The sequence below is a fragment of the Ovis canadensis genome, chromosome 3, assembly GCF_042477335.2.
Source record: "Ovis canadensis isolate MfBH-ARS-UI-01 breed Bighorn chromosome 3, ARS-UI_OviCan_v2, whole genome shotgun sequence".
Taxonomy (NCBI): domain Eukaryota; kingdom Metazoa; phylum Chordata; class Mammalia; order Artiodactyla; family Bovidae; genus Ovis; species Ovis canadensis.
The window spans coordinates 182360259-182385121 of NC_091247.1; the positions used below are offsets into that span (position 1 = coordinate 182360259).

A 24863-nucleotide genomic window follows, 5' to 3' on the forward strand; every position below is an offset into this window, starting at 1 on the left:
CAACACTGGCCAAAGTGAATCAAGTAGAAATACTGTCCTAAGCTATGAAACATTAAGCATGAAATATAAACAACATACTACAACTTTATTAGATTTTTCCATTTTAGTGTCTGGACTCAACTGTGGCCTCAGTACCCTATAAATTTAACATCTTCGGGTGTCATAGTACATAGCACCTCATCTGATTAGGTGGCACAAGACTAGTCAACCTGTCAACACAGAGTAACCATTAGCATCACAGCTGTGGCCATTTGATGTTTTATAATAATTCAATCGCAAATGTAAAGATACTCAGTATTTTGTGGGGTTCTCTGATGCTGCCTTGCAAGTTATTATCCAAGAAAAGTCTATCTGACCAGGCCTAATTAATGACAGACACCAGCTGATGCCATTTTCTACAGGTAAGTCAAAACTCTGCCTTATATTTAGAACGACAAAGGTAACAAGTCTATGAAGAGATATTTTCTTTTGGGTACCCATCCCTACACCTCCACACACATCCCCCCTCTATAACTTGTCCCATTATCCATCTGTTCAACATCCTTCTTTGACCCATTTGTATGCTCCAAGTAAGAACAGTATTTAGGGTTTTGCTCAGTGCAGGACAAGATGGTATAAGATGGTATAAGAGTGGATAAGTGGACAAAGTGACAGAAGGGAAAAAGACATTCCAAAATCTTCCTATTTAATAGAATGTTCTTCACAATACCTCACAGGCTGGAAACAGAGGTTGGTGTAAAGAACTTCATTCTGATGAAGAAAGACTTGTGTGACTGAGTAAGGCAGTTTCTTGACTTAGCCTCACTCCCTATCAGATTTTTCTAAAAATCTGTGGGATAATCAGGGAGGAAGCATATACATTTCTTTCCAAGTGGGGGCAACATGACTCCTCCCAAAAGGAAAGTTTACAACATTGACTCCAGAATTGGAAGCTGACCCACTAGCCATTTTGGAATAGGCAGCTAGAGCTGCACACCATGGAACCTGTCAGGAATCGAGTCTGATGTCTGAAGAGTGTTTTTGTCCACTTCCACTTCAGGGAGGGTCAGTGGTGTCCGGTGGCCGTGGTCAGGGTTCTATCCTTTGATTACAGCAATTGGCCTCAGTTTAATGGCCTTCTTGCTGATTCCGGCATCATGGCAGGTGTTCACCACATCCGTCACGTTCTTATAGGACTCAGGGGCCTGTAGGGGTGGAGTTAAACATTGCAAAAGTCTACTTAAAATGGAATCTTTCAAAGTATTAATCTCCACTTGTAATTACAGATATGCACATTCAAATAGCACTGAGTTGGGTTTGGTTTTTTTTTGCCTATAAAATAAGCAAAGATTTAAAAGATGATTAAGTTCAGTGTGGGTAAAGGGGCAGTATGATAAACATTCTCATCTTATTTAAAATTTTTTCTGTATTTCTCTAAATTTCCCCAAAGAAGGTATGTCATTTACATAGTAGGAAAAGCAGTAAATGTAACTGAATAAAGCGCATACACCAATATCCAACTGAAAGGAAATGTATCAAATGATTCTCTTAGTGGTAACTGTCTTTGGATGGTGGAGTAATTAACAATTTTGATTTTCTCTTATGTTTCTATAGTTTTCAAAATTCCTGGAATGAACACATAACACCTTCACAATAAGGAGAGGTTATTACATTCACATATATAACTAACACTGTATTCATGCACATGTACATGTGTATATATACATACACATACACACAGTTTGTCTCTGTGGTTTCTAGTAAGGCCTCCCCACCTTCCTTCAGTCTCGCCACCAACAGAACAAACCTCTTCACGCACACCTTTCATCTCCATGCCCGTCAGCACAGCAAGCTTGGAACGCTCACTGAATCCCATGGGGCTGTGTGCAACCCTTTCTGAAGGCCCATCTCTCATTCCCTTCCAGTTCCTGAAACGTTTCTACTATGACCCCTGAACTCCTTTTCACTGAGTCAAAGGCAAACAACTTCTTCCCTTCTTGTTTAAACATTCCCTTTGCCTTCTTGTTCTTGTTGAAACATGGATCTACCCTGAGGCTGTTACTTCTGCCTCCAACTTTCTGAAGTGGCAGCTGTTTTCTCTCCCAAACTGGGTCATGCCATTAGGCTGAGAGGTGGGACAGGTGTCCCTGCTCTTCACGGTTCCTTTCAGACCACTTTCCCTCCTTTCTCCCAGTTATGAATTCTGTGGTCACCATTCATGCCACCTACTACTCTTCTTGCTGCAATCATCTGCTAGAATCCGTTCCCGTTGTCACTTGAAGATTTCCAGCTCCTGGGCCATCCTCAGCCTCTCCGGCTATAATTCTGAACAATTTCAATATCCAGGAAGAGGATCCTTTCAGTACCTGGTTTCCTAGTTCCTTCATTGCTGCTCCTTCGATGCTTACCTCAGCCATTCACTCCCAGAGTCATACCCTAGAACTAACTAGTCATCACCAATGCTTATAGCTCCCCCAGTCTCAGCTCCCAACATCCCACGTTGGTGAACACAGCCTAGGTTTTCACCTGCAACAATCCTTTAAATCTCACGAGACCCACAATCTTTCTGCAACCCATCAACAACCTTGATTATCTATCTTCATTGTGCTGTACTTGCAACCCTGACTAAAGGAAACTCAGCATCTATTTCACGCCTCCACCCATAGAGTTGAACTTAGCTGAAAAACACCCAACCACTGAATTTAAGTTCAAGTGGATCCTTGAAACTGTCCTGCCAATCACCTGAATGTCACTAAGCCAATCACTCTCTCTTAAATGATGATTTCATCATACCTGAGCTCCTAGCAAAGACAAAACCCCATGAGACCTCACCTCCTTTCATTTCCTCAGTTCACTTCAGTTCAGTTCAGTCACTCAGTCGTGTCGAACTCTTTGCAACACCATGAATTGCACCATGCCAGGCCTCCCTGTCCATCATCAACTCCCGGAGTCCACCCAAACCCATGTCCATTGAGTCGGTGATGCCATCCAGCTATCTCTTCCTCTGTCATCCCCTTCTCCTCCTGCCCCCAATCCCTCCCAACATCAGACTCTTTTCCAATGAGTCAGCTCTTTGCATCAGGTGGCCAAAGTATTGGAATTTCAGTTTCAACATCAGTCCATCCAATGAACTCCCAGGACTGACCTCCTGTAGGATGGACTGGTTGGATCTTCTTGCAGTCCAAGGGACTCTCAAGAGTCTTCTCCAATACCACGGTTCAAAAGCATCAATTCTTCAGCGCTCAGCTTCCTTTATAGTCCAACTCTCACATCCATAGATGACCATTGGAAAAACCATATCCTTGACTAGATGGACTTTTGTTGGCAAAGTAATGTCTCTGCTTTTCAATATGCTGCGTAGGTTGGTCATAACTTTCCTTCCAAGGAGTAAGCGTCTTTTAATTTCATGGCTGCAATCACCATCTGCAGTGATTTTTGAGGCCAGAAAAATAAAGTCAGCCATTGTTTCCCGTTTCCCCATCTATTTGTCATGAAGTGATGGGACCAGATGCCATGATCTTCGTTTTCTGAATGTTGAGCTTTAAGCCAACTTTTTCACTCTCCTCTTTCACTTTCACCAAGAGGCTCTTTAGTTCTTCACTTTCTGCCATAAGGGTGGTGTCATCGGCATATCTGAGGTTATTGATATTTCTCCCGGCAGTCTTGATTCCAGCTTGTGCTTCCTCCAGCCCAGCATTTCTCATGATGTACTCTGCATATAAGTTAAATAAGCAGGGTGACAATATACAGCCTTGACGCACTCCTTTTCCTATCTGGAACCAGTCTGTTCCATGCCCAGTTCTAACTGTTGCTTCCTGTCCTGCCTACAGGTTTCTCAAGAGGCAGGTCAGGTGGTCTGGTATTCCCATCTCTTTCAGAATTTTCCACAGTTGATTGTGATCCACACAGTCAAAGGCTTTGGCATAGTCAAAGCAGAAATAGATGTTTTTCTGGAACTCTCTTGCTTTTTCAATGATCCAGTGGATGCTGGCAATTTGATCTCTGGTTCCTCTGCCTTTTCTAAAACCAGCTTGAACATCTGGAAGTTCACGGTTCACGTATTGCTGAAGCCTGGCTTGGATTTTAAACATTACTTTACTAGTGTGTGAGATGAGTGCAATTGTGTGGTTGTTTGAGCATTCTTTGGCATTACCTTTCTTTGGGATTGGAATGAAAACTGACCTTTTCCAGTCCTGTGGCCACTGCTGAGTTTTCCAAATTTGCTGGCATACTGAGTGCAGCACTTTCACAGCATCATCTTTCAGGATTTGAAACAGCTCAATTGGAATTCCATCACCTCCATTAGCTTTGTTCGTAGTGATGCTTCCTAAGGCCCACTTGACTTCACATTCCAGGATGTCTGGCTCTAGGTGAGTGATCACACCGTGATTATCTGGGTCGTGAAGATCTTTTTTGTATAGCTCTTCTGTGTATTCTTGCTACCTCTTCTTAATATCTTCTGTTTCTGTTAGGTCCCTACAATTTCTGTCCCTTATTGAGCCCATCTTTGCGTGAAATGTTCCCTTGGTATCTCTAATTTTCACCTCCTCAAGGATATTTCTATTAGCAATAGTAACAACTGCTGTCTCTGTATACTGGCATACATTATGAACAGTTTTATGCTGCATACTTATCAAAATTTCACTTACCTCTTCCATTACCAGCTTGGGTGAGGCGACACGGATTGCAATTCCCATGTCTGCCAATTTGTCGAGGACGTCCTGGAAATCTAAATTACGTCTTGACTTTGCTCGGGACAGGGCACGGCCCTAGGTTGGGAAAGGAATGAACTTCATTTATAAATTATGTTCAATCCCAGCAATTATTTAAACCCTTAGGATTATATACTTTTTCCTTGACTTCTTTTTAAACTATAAAAAGAATTAAAAAATAAGCTTTTCCTATTTCATCAAGCTTATAATGTGCCTTTAGTTGTAAGATTCATCATATCTTTGTGGAAAACAAATTTGCATTTACAAAGCATTTTAAGATTCAGTTTTGTGTTTTTGATCACTATTATCAAGTAAATACAAATATGTTCATTTAAAATTGTAAATGATAAGTCTATCATCACAAAAACTTTGTGCCATTTGTGATTTAAAACAGTTTCTCAGCCTTAGCACTTACTGACATCCTGGATTAGGTAACTGCCATACACACTGTAAGACATTTAGCAGAATCTTTGGCCTCTACTCACTACGTGCGAACAGCAAAATTCCTCTCCCTGACTGTGACAATAAAAAGTGCCCTGAAACATTGCTGACAGTGTGTGAGGGAGATGATTTTGATCACTGGGTTAAAAATTAGGAGTTGAGAGGCAACTGGAAACAAGAAAGGGTCAGGAGAAAATAGTGCAGTTTATATATATATATATATGAGGGCCTGTCCGGTTGAAAAGATATCCTAGACAGTTTCTATTTTCCACTCCATCACCAGCTAAGAACGTTGACGGCTTAGAAAAGCAGTTAGAAAACTGGTCTAGGGGCCAAATCTGGCCTACTACCTGTTTTTGTAAATAAAGTTTTATTAGACACAGCAAACCCACTTGTTTATGTACAGTTGCTTTCTACTATGATGGCAAAATGGAATGGCTCCTACAGAGATCTTCTGGCCCAAAAAGCCTAAAATGTTCACTGTCTAGTGCTTTATAGAAAGTTTACCAACGCCTGGCTTAGAAGAGGCAACATACTGAAATAGGTGAGTAATCTGCACACAGGTCCTGATTTGCAAAATACGGCATTTCCTCCAGATCTTGAGTGGATCTACTCAGTAAGGAACAAGCTGTGCTAACGGCTAGGTCTGTAAATCACTGAGAAACACTGTGAGGTAAACCTGCATCAGGTTAAGTTTTATCAGTTATGCTAGTGTGACAATTTCTCAATCCGCATTTTGTGGATTCAGAGTTGAGGAACAGTCCCTAGCCATACAATGAGCTCACTAAGGTTGAGATACTTGGTGACCTCAGTATGTATTACTAGACAGTATATATTCTGGGGTTAAACTCATGTAGAAAACAAGACAGATCCAAACCTCAACTTTGTTAATGTTCAACCAAGGGCTTCCCTGGTGGCTCAGACAGTAGAGAGTGTGCCTTCAGTGAAGGAGACCTGGGTTCAATCCCTGGCTCTGGAAGATCCCCTGAGAAGGAAATGGCAACCCACTCCAGTGTTCTTGCCTGGAAAATCCCATAGACAGAGGAGCCTTGCAGGCTACGGCCCATGGGATCACAAAGAGTTGGACATGACTGAGCGACTTCACTTTCACTTTCAATATACTTACCCTCAAAATGGAAAGCAATGACTACACTGAAGCGAGGTTTTCTAAGTGAGCTTCTGTTTTCATAACTCACCGCTCCATGACAAGTTGTTCCAAAGGTTTCAGTCATGCCCTGCTCAGTACCAGTAAGAACATAGCTACAGGTTCCCATGGTGCCACCAATGAGCACTGGTTGTCCGGTAAGCTGAGGAAGTACACAAATCAAACATGTTAACATTCAGAACTGCATGAACTTTCCATGCCTGCGATTTAAATTTCCTCTTGCACTAAAGGACTGTGGAGAAGCCTGGGCCTCTAAATGTACTGCTCTCACAACTACATTAAGACAGAATTTTGATTCTTTGATAACTGAGAGGTAAGGGTAGAGGATGGGAGGGAAAATTGAAGACCAGGAAGATAGAAGACAGACGAAAAGTAAGAGCAAAACAAAACTCAAATGTGTAGGGAAGAGTTTTTAGGAAGAACCATCCTGATTAAGCGTGGCACTTGCCCTCTCAGGCTTGTTTCCTGATCTGTGAAATGGCTGGTTAAGGGTCCTTCTAACTTGATCACAGCCAGATATCAAAAGGAGAAGAGGAATGAAACAGACTGAGTTTAGTCTTAATCCTGTCTTCTAATCATTCAAAGGCCTTAAAAAGATAATGTATCTCAATGGAGCAGAATATTCTCTATGGAGCATTGTTTAGACAGCACACTGCAAGCACAGATGAAGGGTGAAGTCGTGCTTCAGAGAAGACTGGAAATCACTGTTCTCATGGATGACAGACTGTTTTCTTTTCACAATTGCTGCTTTCCTGTTTAAATTCGTCCATATTTAGAACTGTCCAAATCATGCCCCCACTGCTTAAAACCACAAATGGCTCAGTACGTACTTGGTAATCAACCGCAATGAGGGGATGGTGAGGAGGGAAGGCTCGGGTGGACCCCTTCCTGTGTACTAACAGAGTCCGCTCCTTCCCGTCCACCACATGCTGTTCTACTTTGGCAATATTGTGAGAAACATCATAGATCACGTGCAGGTCCAAGTCATCAGGGGTTGTGTTGAAGACCTTGGCAAAAGCCTAAGAGAGAAAGCTTAATGTTATTAGTGGCCAGAACTAGCTCTTCAGAATCTATTTATTCTGAAAGCTCTGTTCCTGAAGGGAGTGAGGGATCTAAGAGTTCAAAATTAGCAAAATTATTAATCTTCATGTAAAGGACAAAAACTGTCTTTAGACCACAGAGCAAGTTTCACCGAATAAATTGCAACTACTCTTGGGACTTCCTTGGTGGTCCAATGGTTGAGAATCCACTGGCCAGTGCAGAGAACGCAGGTTCGATCCCTGGTCCGGGAAGATCCCACAAGCCACAACTATTGAGTCCACACGCCTAAAGCCCGTGCCCTGCAACCAGAGAAGCCTCTGCAAGGAGAAGCCCGAGAACCGTAACTGGAGAGTGGGCACTACTCCCTGCAGCCAGAGGAAGCCTGGGAGTAGCAGCAAAGACCCAGCAAAGCCAGATTCTTTCTTAAAGAAACCCTTTGGAGGGAAAAAAGATTACAGCTACTCTTGATCTCACTCTTCAGAAGTGCTTCTTCCTCAGCCTTCTGAATTTTAGGGAACAGGACTTCCACTCTCTCCCCCACTCAAGGCAAATTCTAGGAATAATTTTAGCTTCTCTTCTCCCCACTCCTGATACCCTACTGAGTGAGCTTAAGGACATGACAAAAGCTTGGACTCTTTGCCAATATTTTGAATATCTATTACACAACCAAATTATATAAGCTTTGACTTAATTACACTGTTTTAAATCATTTAAGTTCATCATGTTTAACTAGGAACAGCCGAGCAGCTTCAACTGTACCTGACGGGTTAAGAAGGTCATGGAAGAGCGGTTGACCCAGGCATAGTTCCCAGCTGCTGCCATTCCCTTCAGGTAGTCCTGACCCTCTGGGGAAGCGATTCGAGCACAAGCCAACTGACGGTCGTTGACTATAATCTTGTCTCTCTTCATGGCTTTTTCCATAGCCACAAGTGCATCTGAAAGGAGAGAGAGCAACAAGTCCAAGTCAGCCAGCTTTCCCTTTATAATTCAGATTTACTGCAGAAAGGTAGACTATATTCAAGGCCATTCTAAAAAGAAACAAGTAGAACACAACTTTCCCTTTAAATTGTTTCTGAGCTCACCTACTTGTTAGTTAAGATGTATTTATGGAGAATCTTCTGTCAGAGCTATCTGACACAATGTATGTGGACTCCAAAGAGAACACCTGCTCTCTAGGACTTGTAAGGGGAACAGAGGTGTACAGAATTAACATCATGGTCTGAGTTGCTCTTTTCCTGGCATGTGAATGAGAAGTAGTAAAACATGTATTTCTATCACGGCTTTTGAAAATAATTTTCAGTGACTTAACCTAAAAGAACTGGAGACAAGTTGCTAGTTCTTCTCTATGCAAATCGAATTCATGATAAACTGTAGAGAAGTACTGAATAGAAAGTTCAGAAATGTTAGTCAGTACTCCATACACCTGCTAGACAAAATACCCTAAACAGGCCATGTTGGGACAAATCATTTAATTCCCACAGAATGAAATGTACAGACAAGGATGAACCATAATTGTAACTAAGAGTTTATAATTTCCATGTGCCCATATAACTTATCCTATATCCATAAACCCTTTCACACATCCTACAAACCATCCAAAATGACCTTTATTTCCCTGCCTCCTGCTTTTGTTTATGCTGTTTTCTGGTCATGAATGTCCTGCACATATGATTGTTCAAATGTTGTGTGTCTATGAAGTCACCCCTAAAATCTTTTACCCAAACATTCTGCCTCTTTCATAGTATTTTATCAATTACTATCTTTTGTCTTTAGTTTTTCTTTTTAATAAACATGAGATTCTCTCTCTCATAAGATAATCTGATGGCAGAGTCCCTGCTATTTCATCACTGAATCCATCATAACACCCAATCTTGATATATCTGCATCTATCATAAATTCTACAATTTAAGATTTTTATTGCTCTTTCTTGGTCAGACAGTAACAGTAATCTGTAGAGTAAACATAAAAAGTGGAGCTTTTACAACACCATACAAAATAATTATTCTCATTTTTTTCCAACAAGCAAGTTAAGGCCTAGTGAAGTTAATTTGTTCAAGGATGCGTTGCCAGTGAGAAAAACAAGGGTAAAAGACGACAAGTAAACTTTCAGCACTTTCTCCCTTAAACTTCTATATGGTTCCCCATAAAATGTACTTTTTAGCACCAAGCCAAAACTTAGGTCCAGAATATACCTGTGGCGACTTGGTGGCCCAAGCCTCTGCTTCCACTGTGGATCATCACACACACCTGTCCCTTATGGTCAATGCCCATTTTCTTAGCAGCATACTCGTTGAAAATCTCATCCACAACCTGGATTTCTGCATAGTGGTTTCCTGCTCCCAGAGTCCCCAACTACAAAAGTGAGAATGTTTGATAAAACAGCAGCTACTCTGGATTGAAAAAATCCATTTAAAAAGCAAATTGGTAGAAACAATCAACAAAAAGATAACCACACAAATAGTGTTTTATGTAATAAAGAAACTTCTAAGCTTAGAAAGGTTTCATTTATTTCAAGTAGTATTCCACACAATTAAAATAGCGTTCAGCAGTTCCTGCAGTTTATTATATCATTATTTGCTTGAGGAACAACACAAAAAGCTTCATCAACCAAAACTCAGACCATCAAATAGCTCACAGGACAATTTAAACATCATGGAGAGAATGGTCAAATTTTGGGATGAACTCCTCTTGAGAAACCTATATGCAGGTCAGGAAGCAACAGTTAGAACTGGACATGGAACAACAGATGGTTCCAGATAGGAAAAGGAGTGCGTCAAGGCTGTATATTGTCACCCTGCTTATTTAACTTATATGCAGAGTACATCATGAGAAATGCTGGGCTGGAGGAAGCATAAGCTGGAATCAAGATTGCCGGGAGAAATATCAATAACCTCAGATATGCAGATGACACCACCTTTATGGTAGAAAGTGGAGAGGAACTAAAGAGCCTCTTGATGAAAGTGAAAGAGGAGAGTGAAAAAGTTGGCTTAAAGCTCAACATTCAGAAAACGAAGATCATGGCATCTGGTCCCATCACTTCATCGCAAATAGATGGGGAAACAGTGGAAACAGTGTCAGACGTCATTTTGGGGGGCTCTAAAATCACTGTAAATGGTGACTGTAGCCATAAAATTAAAAGACGCTTACTCCTTGGAAGGAAAGTTATGACCAACCTAGATAGCATATTCAAAAGCAAAGACATTACTTTGCTAACAAAGGTCCATCTAGTCAAGGCTATGGTTTTTCCTGTGGTCATGTATGGATGTGAGAGATGGACCGTGAAGAAAGCTGAGCGGTGAAGAATTGATGCTTTTGAACTGTGGTGTTGGAGAAGACTCTTGAGAGTCCCTTGGACTGCAAGGAGATCCAACCAGTCCATTCTAAAGGAGATCAGCCCTGGGATTTCTTTGGAAGGAATGATGCTAAAGCTGAAACTCCAGTACTTTGGCCACCTCATGCAAAGAGTTGACTCATTGGAAAATACTGTGATGCTGGGAGGGATTGGGGGCAGGACGAGAAGGGGAGGACAGAGGATGAGGTGGCTGGATGGCATCACCGACTCGCAGGACATGAGTTTGAGTGAACTCCAGGAGTTGGTGATGGACAGGGAGGCCTGGCGTGCTGCAATTCATGGGGTCACAAAGAGTCGGACACGACTGAGCGACTGGACTAAACTGATGAATGCTGACTCTTACACATCACTGGAAGGACATATCCCATAATTGGAGCTAACAGATGATTTAGGGACCCAGAAAATGGCAATGCAACAAGAGTCTTCAGAGGTTGCCTAGTTTTAACTTTTATCTCAATTCTCACCTAAGAAAACAAGACCCAGCAGGCAAGAGACTTGCCTAAAGTCACAGTCAATCAGTGGCAAAGCCATTACAATTAATGTAAAATTCAAACATCTGGTATATTTTTATCTCATGGACACCACGAACTGAGAAGGTATCTGTTTTCAACTTAGATGCTAGAAAACTTTCAGCCAAATCTGTAGATTGTCAAAGTTTCTACATAAGCAATTTTGGTATATATTTTAAGTCCTATAATCGTATTTCATTTTCTTCCCATCCATTTCTAATTCATGACACCTTGTTTTATTTTATGAATACGTGCAAGCTCCTGACAGCTTTTTAAAAGAGTAAGAATGAAGCATAAATAAATTGTGTTCCTTTCAATGTACTCTGGAAAATGCTGGGGATATACTCTCCACACATGGAAGACGTCCCCTCCACCAAAATAAAAGAAAAACATGAAAAAAATGAACGTCTCCCCTCCAAAGTGAGTGTTACCTGGGGAAGGCCTCTTTTTTTAGCCCTGGCTGAGACTTTATTGGGATCAGCTTGCAGCATCCTTCCATACTCCTCACAGTGCTCCTTGTCCTCTGCCCAGGCATAGCCTTCTCTCAGGGACCAGTCCACACCCATCTCCAAGGCCTCCTCCAAGTCTCTGAGTGAGTAACAAGGTGAAGGTCACTTCACAGCCAAGGCAGATCAAAACCTAAGAATGACCACATCTCAAAGGGCAGAGGAAAGCACTACGTTTATTGCCTGTGCCTCAGGCAATGTGTGAGACATAGTTCATGCTATTAGCAATTTTAGTTTTTTGAGGAAAGCAGTTTCATAAATAATTTAATATTAAAGTACTAAATACCACATTGGAGATGATTATAGTTCTTCACATTTTTACAGCCCCTCATACTTTTACCTCTCTGATCCCGAATTCTATGATGCAGTGATTAAGCAGCCACAGAAAATTTATAACTGTAACAACAATCATTATCTACCACCAACTTTACCATAGTTAACATTAATTTTTCATAGTAACTTATGAAAAATTACAAATAATAAATAAAACTATCTCAATGTCCTCAGGCAACATAGGTTAAATTTTAAGGTTTATTCCTACCTTCACAGAAGTACTACCTAGCTTTACTGTATCTGCATTTTGAAGTTGAGGTGTATACACATTAAACCCCTAGAAGGAAAAAGCTCTCATCTTCACCTAAGGTCCAGCCCTCTTTCAAAATATTATCAGGAGCAATTACAATGATCAGTGTGCCCTCCCCACAACAGCTCATTTCAAGCATTACCTATTAGGACAAAATTCCTGTCAAAAATATTTGTAAAGATGCTTGGAATTTATTAGATGTTCCAAGTATGCTTTTCAAAGTGGAACTGCCTGTCAGGGACCACATAAAATCATAAAATAAGCATCTTCCAAATGTATCAGTTTTATTCTAAGTGTTTTTTGGGGGGGTTGTGTTTTGCATTTTGGTAAATAGGAATTATATATAACAGGAAATAGCTAAAACATTTTAATATTAATGTCTGTACATGTATCTGAATAGAACACAAAATTCATACAAATTTTAAAGATAAAACAGAAGATGTTAAAGAGGTACACTTACTAAGCACACCCTGCAAAGTGTAAGGTGCACAGCTTTACACGAGATATGACACACCAATGGCCACTAAAAGGCCCCTGCAGGGTAGTCCTACATGGAATTCTCTACTTTGGAAATACATGAAATCGTAGGTGAAGGACAAACTCAGGGCTATCACCCAAAAAGGAAGGTCGTCAGTAAATACATATTCACCGACAAAGGACAGTGGTGTTCAGAATATAACCTCTGAAGCCAAAGGATCCTTGATGTGAATCCTGACTTTACTTACTAGCTTATTTACTATTATCTCTTTAAACCTCAGTTTCCTTTCTTGTAAACCAGGGATAATATTAGCATTAATACCTACACAAAATGATACACACATCCACCACCACACAATGCTTTGCATATAGGAAATGCTCAGTAAACATTAAAGGATATTATTCTATTTAGAACTATATGTCAAAGGCTGTCACAATGAACATGAATTGACTAATGTTTCTAACAAACATTATAGACCTCATGCTTAAAAAAAACAATTCATTACACTTCCTGAAAAGTGACTGAACAATCCCTATCTCTTAAATGTCCTACACTGGAAATGAACCTGAGGATCATGTGGTTATTATCTCTCATTCCATATATTGGAAACTTTTGTTCTTACTTGGCATTCATTGGGATGACACCTTTTGACCCCACTCCCACAGGAATGTGGTCAAACATAGCTTGGGCAAGTTGCTCTTTCACAGGCTGAACATCACTTTCATCTAAATTGGTTCTCAGCAAGCGGACACCACAGTTAATGTCAAATCCGACACCACCTACAAAATAGAGAAAAATTAAGTCAAATATTAGCAAAACCAGGTGGTTAGGCATTGTTACCAGTGGTTACTCACTATGAATAAAGGGTTTAAAAGATAGCCACTCTTAAAGATAACTGTTTTAAAGTAGCTGACAAAGTAGCTAACAACAACATAATTTAAACACATACTAAAGTATTCTGTGGGCCTAGGAGGCAAAAATAACCATAAGTAACATTTAGACCAGAGATTAAAATGTGAATTATGTGCTTCTCTTTTTCTCTTGGTCAATCTTATCAGGGGTTCATGAATTCTATTAGTCCTTTCAAAGAACCAACTTTTGACTTTGTTGATCCTTTCCATTGTATATTGTTTCATTAATCTTGCTCTTATTTCCATCTTTCTTTCTTTCTTGGGTTTAATTTGTTGTGCTTTCTGTTAACTTTCTGAGATGGATGCTTATATCATTGATACTGTAGCCTTTCTTCTTTTGTAATCTGTGCACCGAAGGCTGTGTATTTCTATTCAAGGATGGTATTAATAGTAACAATTTTTAGACAGGTTATTTTAAAAATTATCATTAGTTAAAATTATTTTGTAGTTTCCATTATGCTTTTCTTGACCCATGGGTTATTTAAATGCATACTGCTCAGTTTATAAACATATGGGGTTTCTTCCCCTTAGTTTTTATTGTTCACGATTTCTAACTTAACTTCCACTGCAGCAGGATACTACTCTTTGTATCAGTGGTTCTTAGGTATGGCCCAGAGATCATATCATGTCTTTAGGATTAACTGTATAACAATGCTAAGACATTCATTAGCCTTTTAAATGCATTCTCTCTACTGCACAGTGAAGTTTTCCAAAGGCTACATGACATGTGATAACATGTTTGCTGTGAGGCATAATGAAACATGGAATGTGTCCTTATGTGTTACTGTTTTAAACTTTTTCAGTTTTAATTTCCAGTAAGGTAAACATCAATAAAAGCCTTTGAGACCAACCTTCAATAATTTTAAGAATGTAAAAAGGTCTCAAGTCTAAGTTTGGGAACTGCTACTCTGATTTCAAAGCTTTGAAATTTGAGATCATCTTTGTGGCTCAGTACATGGTTTAGTTTTGGTGAACATTCTATGTGCACTTGAAAAGAATGTGTATTCTACAGTTCTCGGATGCACTATAATGTGGGTGCACATACAATCACATCCGTATCTTAGAGGTTAAGGTGTCAAGTCTGTAACAGGGTTATTTGCATCATCTGTGTCCTTAAGGACAAATTTGCCATGACCTCAAAAGAAAAACTAAAAGTGCTAAATATTGGGTGCATGTACTTGCACTTTTTCCTCTGGATCTTGGCCTCACAAATTTTTACCCTCTCAACAGTTTTCTTATGGTTTCAACAGATGTGTTTTGGTTTTGTTTTGAAATTTTTACACAGTTTTTCTCATTATTCTTGGCAGAGGATTGCTCTAAAATGATCCTGTCCACCAAAACTCTCAACATATAATTTGTACTTTCATCTTTTTTTTGAGCAAAGATACTACTTCTGGTCTGAAGTATTTTCAGTGAAAGCATACCACAGCAGAAAAGCAGTGTACAACTAGAAGTGGATAATAACGACAATAATGAGAGCAGATGCCTATCAAGTACTTCCTAAGTGTCTAGCTTTGTACTAAGTATTTAGTGTAGTATTTAGTACTAAGTGCACAGCTTAATGCACTTAATCTTCACAAAAATATTACGTCATAAGTAGTATCATTAGCTCCAATTTGCCTAAGAGGTAACTGTGACACAAAGAAGATGCACCAGCCAGGAAGTCTTTTGGTTTGTTTTGTAGCCAATGTCTGAATAATGCCTGGCACAAAGTAGGAGCTCAAATAGTTTTAAATGAATATATGCTTTATTTGATATTTTAATAGCCTCCAAGTGTCCACAGTTAATCCTCTCAGAAAATGAAGAAATGATAGAACATGATGAAGCTGACATGCACACACAAAAAGCAGCCACAATCTATTCTGGAAAGGCTATGATTCTGAGAAACTACACGCCTGACAGCAGATGTGCACAGTGACCTTACCTGGGGATACCACTGCTTCAGGGTCATTCATATCAAAGGCTGCCATATTTCCAATAGCAAACCCATAACCTGAATGGACATCAGGAAGACCGATGGATCGCTGAAAGAAAATCAGAAAAAGAAATACAGCTTTCTCCACCTGGCACTCTGGTTGCCTGACAGATCTTACTCTAAAACAGACTGAGAATTAAAACCTTCCCAAAATCAAGATTCTGTTTTCACAAAATCTTCTCTATTGGTAGAAATTAGGTATAAAAATTCCTAATCATAAAGCTAGATATGGCAGGAAAGACTTTCAAAGTTTGACCATTGGGACTTTCCTACTTGCAGTTCAGCCAAAAGACAAAAAAATCCACAACCTTCCCCACCCCCTCAAATCCTGACCATTAACTAAGAAAACTGAAAAGAGAAACGCCTTAGTACAACATGATATAGGAGAACTGCACGCTAATTTTAATACTATTATATTTTAAAGATGATGCTTAGACATTGACAAATTGTGGTCATGTCAGGTTGACAGGAGTGAAATGCCAGATTTACAAAGGTCCTCAGTGTTTAAGAAATAAGACAAATGTAACACATCTGATGGAATGAAAACTGTACACTGTCTACATCTGGGGCCTAGGGAAGTATCCTGACTCAGAGAGAACGGAGATCACAACATGGTAGGGATACGTGCAGACACCTGAACTCTTCCTTAAATGTACAACCCACATCTCTTCACTTCTTCCCCCAAGTGCTGAACACAGTAACCTGCATCAAGACCTCAAATCACGTCTACCGGATTTAACATCTACCCCTAGTGGTGGAATCCGAAATGCAGACTTGGGTGGGGGGCCCACTTGTATCATCCACTTCTATCCACAGCATCGCCACCAGCCTCCTTTTCCAATCATACCCTCACCAGCTATATTGTGCACCTCTCTCCCTTCCCTCAGTCCTAACCCTTATACTTCTTTCCAGTCTTCCTCCAGTTATCCCCTTGAATGCGGCCACACTGAAACTTTCACTGGTGGCACACTAATACAAGAATAATGTGTACAACAAGAAACAAGAGAACAAAATCTACTCCAAAGGTTCTCAAACACTTACAGATTCTGGCCAAAGGCAACCAGAAACTGAGATATTACCCAGATTCAATTATTTCTTTAAATTCCACGGTTATTTCTAGATGTTTGAGGGTCACTGTCTAGATGATACCACTATCAGCTAGGCATGGCCATTCATCTATTTAACAAAGTTTTAGACTAAAAGAAAATATAAGTGATTAAAGCTCTGAATATGGACTCACATGAACAATCCCAGGCAGGGCGGCCACATTGCCAATTTGTTTCATGGCTGGCAGGAAGCCACCAACACCTGAAAACAAAATTTCAATATGAGAAAAGTGAACACATTTGATTTCTGGTAGTTCAGTTCAGTTCAGTTACTCAGTCGTGTCCGACTCTTTATGAGACCCCATGAACTGCAACACGCCAGGCCTCCCTGTCCATCACCAACTCCCGAAGTCCACCCAAACCCATGTCCATCAAGTCGGTGATGCCATCCAACCATCTCATCCTCTGTCGTCCCCTTCTCCTCCTACCCTCAATCTTTCCCAGCATCAGGGTCTTTTCAAATGAGTCAGCTCTTCGCATCAGGTGGCCAAAGTATTGGAGTTTCAGTTTCAACATCAGTCCATCCAATGAACTCCCAGGACTGACCTCCTGTAGGATGGACTGGTTGGAGCTCCTTGCAGTCCAAGGGACTCTCAAGAGTCTTCTCCAACACCACAGTTCAAAAGCATCAATTCTTCAGCACTCAGCTTTCTTTATAGTCCAACTCTCACATCCATACATGACCACTGGAAAAACCATATCCTTGACTAGATGGACTTTTGTTGACAAAGTAATGTCTCTGCTTTTGAATATGCTGTCTAGGTTGGTCATAACTCTCCTTCCAAGGAGTAAGTGTCTTTTAATTTCATGGCTGCAATCACCATCTGCAGTGATTTTGGAGGCCAGAAAAATAAAGTCAGCCACTGTTTCCCCTGTTTCCCTATCTATTTGCCATGAAGTGATGGGACCAGATGCCATGATCTTCATTTTCTGAATGTTGAGCTTTAAGCCAACTTTTTCACTCTCCTCTTTCACTGTCGTCAAGAGGCTCTTTAGTTCTTCTTCACTTTTTGCCATAAGGGTGGTGTCATCTGCATATCTGAGGTTATTGATCTTTCTCCCAGCCATCTTGATTCCAGCTTGTGCTTCCTCCAGCCCAGCATTTCTCATGATGTACTCTGCATATAAGCTAAATAAGCAGGGTAACAATATACAGCCTTGATGGATTCTTTTTCCTATTTGGAACCAGTCTGTTGTTCCATGTCCAGTTCTAACTGTTGCTTCCTGTCCTGCCTACAGGTTTCTCAAGAGGCAGGTGAGGTGGTCTGGTACTCCCATCTCTTTCAGAATTTTCCACAGTTTATTGTGATCCACATAGTCAAAGGCTTTGGCATAGTCAATAAAGCAGAAATGGATGTTTTTCTGGAACTCTCTTGCCTTTTCAATGATCCAGAGGATGTTGGCAATTTGATCTCTGGTTCCTCTGCCTTTTATAAAACCAGCTTGAACATCTGGAAGTTCACGGTTCATGTATTGCTGAAGCCTGGCTTGGAGTATTTTAAGCATTACTTTACTAGCATGTGAGATGAGTGCAATTGTGCGGTAGTTTGAGCATTCTTTGGCATTGCCTTTCTTTGGGATTTTTGGCAGAAATATAGTCAAACTTTTCTAGACTGGATCAAATGAAGGGGTAGTGGTTAGTTCTACAACAGCAAAGTTTTCATGAGTGTGTTTGAGATGAAGTGGGAAAGAAGGCGGCACACACACAGGAAAGCAGTGAGGGCAACCAGACTAATTATGAAACATGCCATCAATATTCTGTGCAGACCATGATGGTTGCCTGCAAATACTCTACTTGGAGTTGTAAAACAAAATCATTACACATTATGTTGTCAATATTAAAAAAGCATTCTTTTAACTGTTCATAATATTAAAAAAAAAACAACTAATTTTACTCTAAATGACAAAGAAGGGCAATTAGGAAGTGTTGTGAAAACACTGCATGGAGAGTCAGGGGGATCTGGGGTTGTAATATCAGCACATCTTTTCAGACAAGTCAGCATGCCCTGGTGAGACAGAGGTGAAATTATTTTAGGTTTGTTGATGGAAAAAATAAAAGGGTTACAACTAGATTTCTATTTCACCATCATCATCAGAATGGTACACATTTATCTCTATATCTCCCAGCAGTCTCACAAGATAGGTGTGATAAACACTTTTTTACAGATGAGAAAGTTTAGTGAGACTAAAGGTATACTGACTTTGTAATTAGACACAACTTGATCTGAATTCTGGTTCTGTCACTGAGAAACTATAGGCCTGGATGAACTAAAATGACTTAACCTCACCGAGCCTTGACTTAAACATCTGTAAAATGGAGATAGTTCCTCTTAGAGTTACTCCAAGAATTACATGCCATAAGCTATGTAAATGCCTGTACATTTACATAGTAAGTACACAGTAAATGGTTGCTCTTATTGTAACTGTCAAGAGGTTAGGTGCAAAACCAACCAGGTCTATCCAGCTAAAGTGGATAAAGCTAAAGTGGATCCACCTACAAGCCCAGGTGGCCAAAAATGTGATCACGAACAAGTAACAGGCTTCTGTCTCACTTCAAGTCTTGATCATTCCTCGATAATACTTTTGTATTTTTAAATTATAATTATTTGAGTTACCACTTTCAGGCCACAAGGTACATACTAGCTGTACTACCACATGTAAAACTGTATAATTTACGTACCACCACCTCGACAGGCATTCCTTAATTCTTCAAACATTAATTTTTCCAGAGAATCATTCACATAGAAAACTCCTTCAACCTGGTATCAGAGAAAAGGAAAAATTATGTCAGAGCACATGGACCTGATATACAAGTACTGGATAGAACACAAACACTGCAGACAATATTTAGTTTGCTTTACTCTTCATAAAACACTTTCACACTACCTTAAATAGCAGACAACTTCTTACAAGATGTTCCCATCTTTAAATATATCTTTAAAATGTATTTTACAATATTCCACAAATCATTTTGTTTACTCCTACTCTCATAAGCCACATTTAAAAGTTCAAGAGGTAAAATATTTTGTGTGCATGTGGGATTAAGAAAAGTCTTCCAACAATGCTCTCACTAAGGCCAAAGGTCTCAGTATTCTTGTGCTTCTAAAACATCAGCTTTTGAAACAAAAGAATCAAAAACTCATCTAAACAGACAAATGCAATCATCTGACCTAAGCACACTTTTTCCGTGTCTAAGACAACAGCACACTACACTTTACTGTCTTCTGTTCTGATTTACAAATCTGTACTTATGTAAACAGTGAATTAAAAAAAGCTTAGTTTTACAATCTGTGTAATTTTAAGAGAATAAAAAAGCTTGATGATAGAAGCACACACAAGACAATTGAAGATATACTTATGTAACGCCAAAGGCGAGAACATGTTAATCAGAGATCAAATATTATGAAGGATCTGCCAAGGAGTGAAGAACCAAAGACTTAATAATCATCTGGACATGGAAACTGATTTATCAGAAGGAAAACTTCTGCATCTTACCACTGGGAGACTAACCAACCAGCTGATGGAAAATATCTCCAGCACAATTTTCTAAAGGGCAGCATTTATTATTCACCATTTACTGAGGACTCATTATGTGTCAGGCACTGTACTGGACAGTAGGGGAGACACAGAAACCATGCAGGGTTGTCCCTTTGTGCAGCTTCCAGTCTAGGGTGTGGCCCAGACTAGAACATGCAGAGTGTGCAATGAGGCAAGTGCTGCAATAGAAGTACAGAGTTCTACAGAAAAATCTGATGCAGAAGGGGCTCAACAGTCTAGGGTGGCGGCGTGGGGGGGTGGCGCTTCACAGTTTGTTCCCTTTGTGAACACTAAGCTGGCTCTTTAAAGACAAAAGACATTACTAGAATGGCAACATATTTAGGAGCTGAATGGAAAGATGACATAAAGATGGGAGAGAAGTGTTTTTAAGGAACAAAGAGAAATTTTTAGTGCAGCACATGGTTCTTGTGAGAGGAATGGAGATTAAGAGAGATATGAGGATTTAAGTGTGAAATTCTCTACTCTTAAGAGAATGGGAATTCAACACAAGACTAGCATAAAGGTCAGTAACTTTTTAAGAGCAATGTTTCAACTTTCCATTCCCAAGGGAGAGGTGGTACCAAAGTTGTTTAAATAGTTAATGGAAAATGCTGAGCAAAATCAGACTTGCTCCCATGCAGAATTAGCAGGAGAGTGTGAATTAAAGGTTAAGCTGGGACTGCTGTCAAAACATGACAATGTGTGTCACAATCCTCTCAGGATGATCATATGTTTTTTTTTATTTTCTACTCCATTCAGAGAACCGGATTCCATAAAAAGAAACTACCAAGGGAAAAAAATAGAGCAAAAGGGGAGGTTTACCGCTATGGGCTTTTCCTCCCCTTGGAGTCTAGCTAAGTGCTTTGCTCACAGGGGATACTCAATAATAATACTGAGTTAAAGAGTGGAGTGGCTCTCAGGAACTTTTACCAAGACGCAGAATCACAAACCTTCAGTACAGTTGCAGGGTATCTAAAGGGATTTCAAAAGCCATTTAAGAACATATGCGCCAAAACCTGACAAATGCCTTCTTTCTTCACTTTAATGAAAGACAGTAAGCACAAATGGCAAGGAAGCCCCAAAATAACAGAGACCAGGTTTTAAAACTCTAGTATCAGGGTTCCAAGTCTTCGTCGGGAATACATCATCCTGTCAGACGAAGAAGACATCAACTGGACACCATGTCTTAGCTGAGCTTCTACTAGGTGAGCAAAGGAAGCTGTGCATCCGAATGACCCTCCAGGCCCTACTGACAAGTGCCTGTGAAAAAGACAACACCTCGCCCTGTGACCTTTCTCGTCTGTTTCGAGAATAAAGACTGTCCTATTAAAACTCTGCCTGTCAATTGAAATTTTAAAAACCCACAAAGAGCAGTACAGTGAACTAAAAACTTGGTACAGTGAATACAGGTCCGTAAACGTTACATAAATGACCAGCATGACTCAGAGGAGCGGAGTCTGGCCCAAGCAACTCTACTCCGGACTGGCTGACCACCTAGAGGAAGACCACTGCTGTCTCCAAGGCTCAGGAACGGTCCGTTTACCAGACTTCTGTGTGAAAACGCTTCGCAAAGGCCAGTTTCGTATTTACGTGGATGCGCTGGACGCTTTCCGCTTTCTTCACCCTCACTGTGCCGGGACGTCTCCACCGGAGACGTAAGGTCTGCACGGATGAAGCACTCACGGGCCGGAGGGGAACCTGGGGTGGACGCCGGGGACCTGGAGGAAATCCGTTGGCGGCGGGACGAGGCCGGCCGCGCGCGCCAGGGGTCTGGAGGGGTTGGAGGAGGCCCCGCCCGGTGGGCAGGGAGGCGCCGCAGACCCCCAGCCACGGGCCCTGCTCCCCCGCCTCACCTGCATGTTGGGCACAAAGCCCTTCTTGATCCTCCAGCAGTTCTTATTGATCTTTTCCAAGAACTGCAGCTCATCATTATAACTGCGACTCATGGTGGCGAAAACTCCCGGCTTCGCTTGAGGAGCCACTGGCCGCGTTGTCCCGCTGACTTAAACACCGCCTTCTGGCACTCAGCGCGCAGGCGCGGCCGGTTCCGCGGCAGGGTGGGCGACGGCAACCGCCGAGGTTCAAAACTTCTATCAATCGCGCGCGCGCGCTCTCTCTTCTTTCTTTACTAGTTAAGATAGACCATCCTCTAGCGTTTATCTTTGTGGATGTTAACTAGTCATTCTCTTTCAGGCTAAAGCTAAGCTAAATCCAGTACTTTTTAGTATGATCTAGTTATCTTTCGTTTTAGAAGTGCTTTTCAGCATTGGACAGAGGAGCCTGGTAGGCTACAGTCCATAGGGTCGCAAAGAGCTGGACACGACTAAAGAGTCGGACACGACTGAGCGACTGAACTGAACTGAACTGAACTGAGCAACTTCACATTCACATTCAGCATTGAAAAACGCACCGAGTCTGGATCAGGTCCAGTTGTTCTATGGAATCATCTGCTTGGAGTTTCAGTTCAGTTCAGTCGCTCAGTCATGTCCGACTCTTTGCGACCCCATGGACTGCAGCACGCCAGGATTCCCTGTCCATCACCAACTCCCGGAGCTTATTCAAATTCATGTCCATCCAGTCGGCGATGCCATCCAACCATCTCATCCTGTGTCGTCCCCTTCTTCTCCCGCCTTCAATCATTCCCAGCATAAGGGTCTTTTCAAATGAGTCAGTTCTTCCCATTAGGTGACCAAAGTATTGGAGTTTCAGCTTCAGCATCAGTCCTTCCTTTTAAATATAAATTTATTTATTTTAATTGGAGGCTAATTACTTTACAATATTGTATTGGTATTGCCGTACATCGACATGAATCCGCCACGGGTGTACACCTGTTCCCCGTCCTGAACGCCCCCTCCCACCTCCCTCCCCATCCCACCCCTCTGGGTCAGGACTGATTTCCTTTAGGATGAACTGGTTGGAGCTCCTTGCAGCCCAAGGAACTCTCAAGAGTCTTCCCCAACACCACAGTTCAAAAGCATCAGTTATTTTGAGCTTGGGGTTTACACCCCACAAAAGCAGAGATATTACTTTGCCAGCAAAGATCAGTCTAGTCAAAGCTATGGTTTTTCCAGTAGTCATGTATGGATGTGAGAGTTGGACTAAAAGAAAGCTGAGCGCCGAAGAATTGATGCTTTTGAACTGTGGTGTTGGAGAAGACTCTTGAGAGTCCCTTGGACTGCAAGGCGATCCAACCAGTCCATTCTGAAGGAGATCAGCCCTGGGATTTCTTTGGAAGGAATGATGCTAAAGCTGAAATTCCAATACTTTGGCCACTTCATGTGAAGAGTTGACTCATTGGAAAAGACCCTGATGCTGGGAAAGATTGAGGGTAGGAGGAGAAGGGGACGACAGAGGATGAGATGGTTGGATGGCATCACCGACTTGATGGACATGGCTTTGGGTGGACTCCAGGAGTTGGTGATGGACAGGGAGGCCTGGCATGCTGCAGTTCATGGGGTCGCAGAGTGGGACACAACTGAGTGACTGAACTGCAGTGAACTGAGTGAGGGAGAAAGAGATGTCTGCAGGTGAGAAAGAGAAACATTTAAACAGATATCACAACGGAAATTTTGTAATGTTTCAAAACGAATTTGTGAACACAGTAAATACTTTCATCAGAAAACAGCATTCCGAAGAAGGAAACATGACGGTTTATCATTTATTCCAACAGCTCTGACGAGGACATCTATTGAGGTCGGATGAGCAACACAAAGATGAGTACACGGCAGTTGTGGATGTCTAGGGCTTCCCAGCCTAGTCTTCTCTGATGACCAAGTACTCTATGAACGTGCTTTTATGCACACTGCCTTTTCTTCACAGTAATAAGTGTGTTTTACTATTAAGTGTTTTCTATTTCCAATCCTACCTCATGTAAAGAACAGCAACGTTGGATTCAGAAAGGCTTGGGTTGAATTTTTACTGTTGCTGTTTACTAGCTTTGTATGATAAATATCTTTTTAATAATTTTTTTTCCTTTTCTATAAAATGGGATAATAATTCTTCACAAGTGGTCGTGAAGATTAAACACTGGGTAAGCCCGCCAGTAAACAGCTGTCTTCCGTTCCCCCACTGGATTGTCAGCGTCACAAAAGCAAAGTGTGGATTCTATTTCCTACAAGTGTGGATTCTATTTAGTTCCCCTTTCCTCCTCTTCTGCCCCAATTTCACCCCACTGATTTGTTGCTCCAACAACATTAATCTATCTATGATTTATCTAGTACTCTGCATTGCCATTTCATTTAATTTGAGAGAGAAAACAGCCTAAAACTTAAAGTGATACAATTTGTAGAGTTTCCTGCAATCACTGTTTCTCTCCAGACACATCTAAAAGAGAACATATTCCCTTTTTAAATCAAGTTTTGAAATCTGTACAAGCTCAGTTTGTGGTAGTATTAAAAACACTAGGGAATTTCCCAATGGTCCAGTGGTTGGAACTCTGCATTTCCAAGAGGTCCCAGATTCCATCCCTCACTAAGGAACTAAGATCCCACAAGCCAGAAGGCCATGCAGAGTGGGAGAGAAAAATAAAAAATAAAAACAAACAAAAAACCCTTAAGGACACTACATTC

At 41.0% G+C, this 24863-nt stretch overlaps 1 protein-coding gene across 1 annotated transcript; it reads right to left on the minus strand.

The window, feature by feature from the left end:
* Positions 1-64: 64 nt before the first annotated feature.
* Positions 65-22358, minus strand: RTCB (RNA 2',3'-cyclic phosphate and 5'-OH ligase). Its single transcript, XM_069581083.1, has 12 exons — positions 22149-22358; positions 19439-19517; positions 16893-16960; positions 15602-15701; positions 13389-13545; positions 11631-11787; positions 9531-9690; positions 8098-8273; positions 7128-7316; positions 6329-6439; positions 4629-4748; positions 65-1184 (listed from the first exon to the last, which is right to left on the minus strand). Exons 1-12 carry the CDS (start codon positions 22239-22241, stop codon positions 1077-1079), a joined length of 1518 nt encoding a protein of 505 aa, XP_069437184.1. The 5' UTR covers positions 22242-22358; the 3' UTR covers positions 65-1076.
* Between the last annotated feature and the right edge of the window lie 2505 nt (positions 22359-24863).

Excerpts from the sequence above, each read along its gene's own strand:
- RTCB (XM_069581083.1), bottom strand. The coding sequence starts at position 22,241 with ATGAGTCGCAGTTATAATGATGAGCTGCAGTTCTTGGAAAAGATCAAT. Across the intron at positions 9,691-11,630 it reads AAAAAAGAGGCCTTCCCCAG|TTGGGGACTCTGGGAGCAGG; the intron begins GTAACACTCACT and ends TCACTTTTGTAG. Across the intron at positions 7,317-8,097 it reads TGACCTTCTTAACCCGTCAG|GCTTTTGCCAAGGTCTTCAA; the intron begins GTACAGTTGAAG and ends TTTCTCTCTTAG.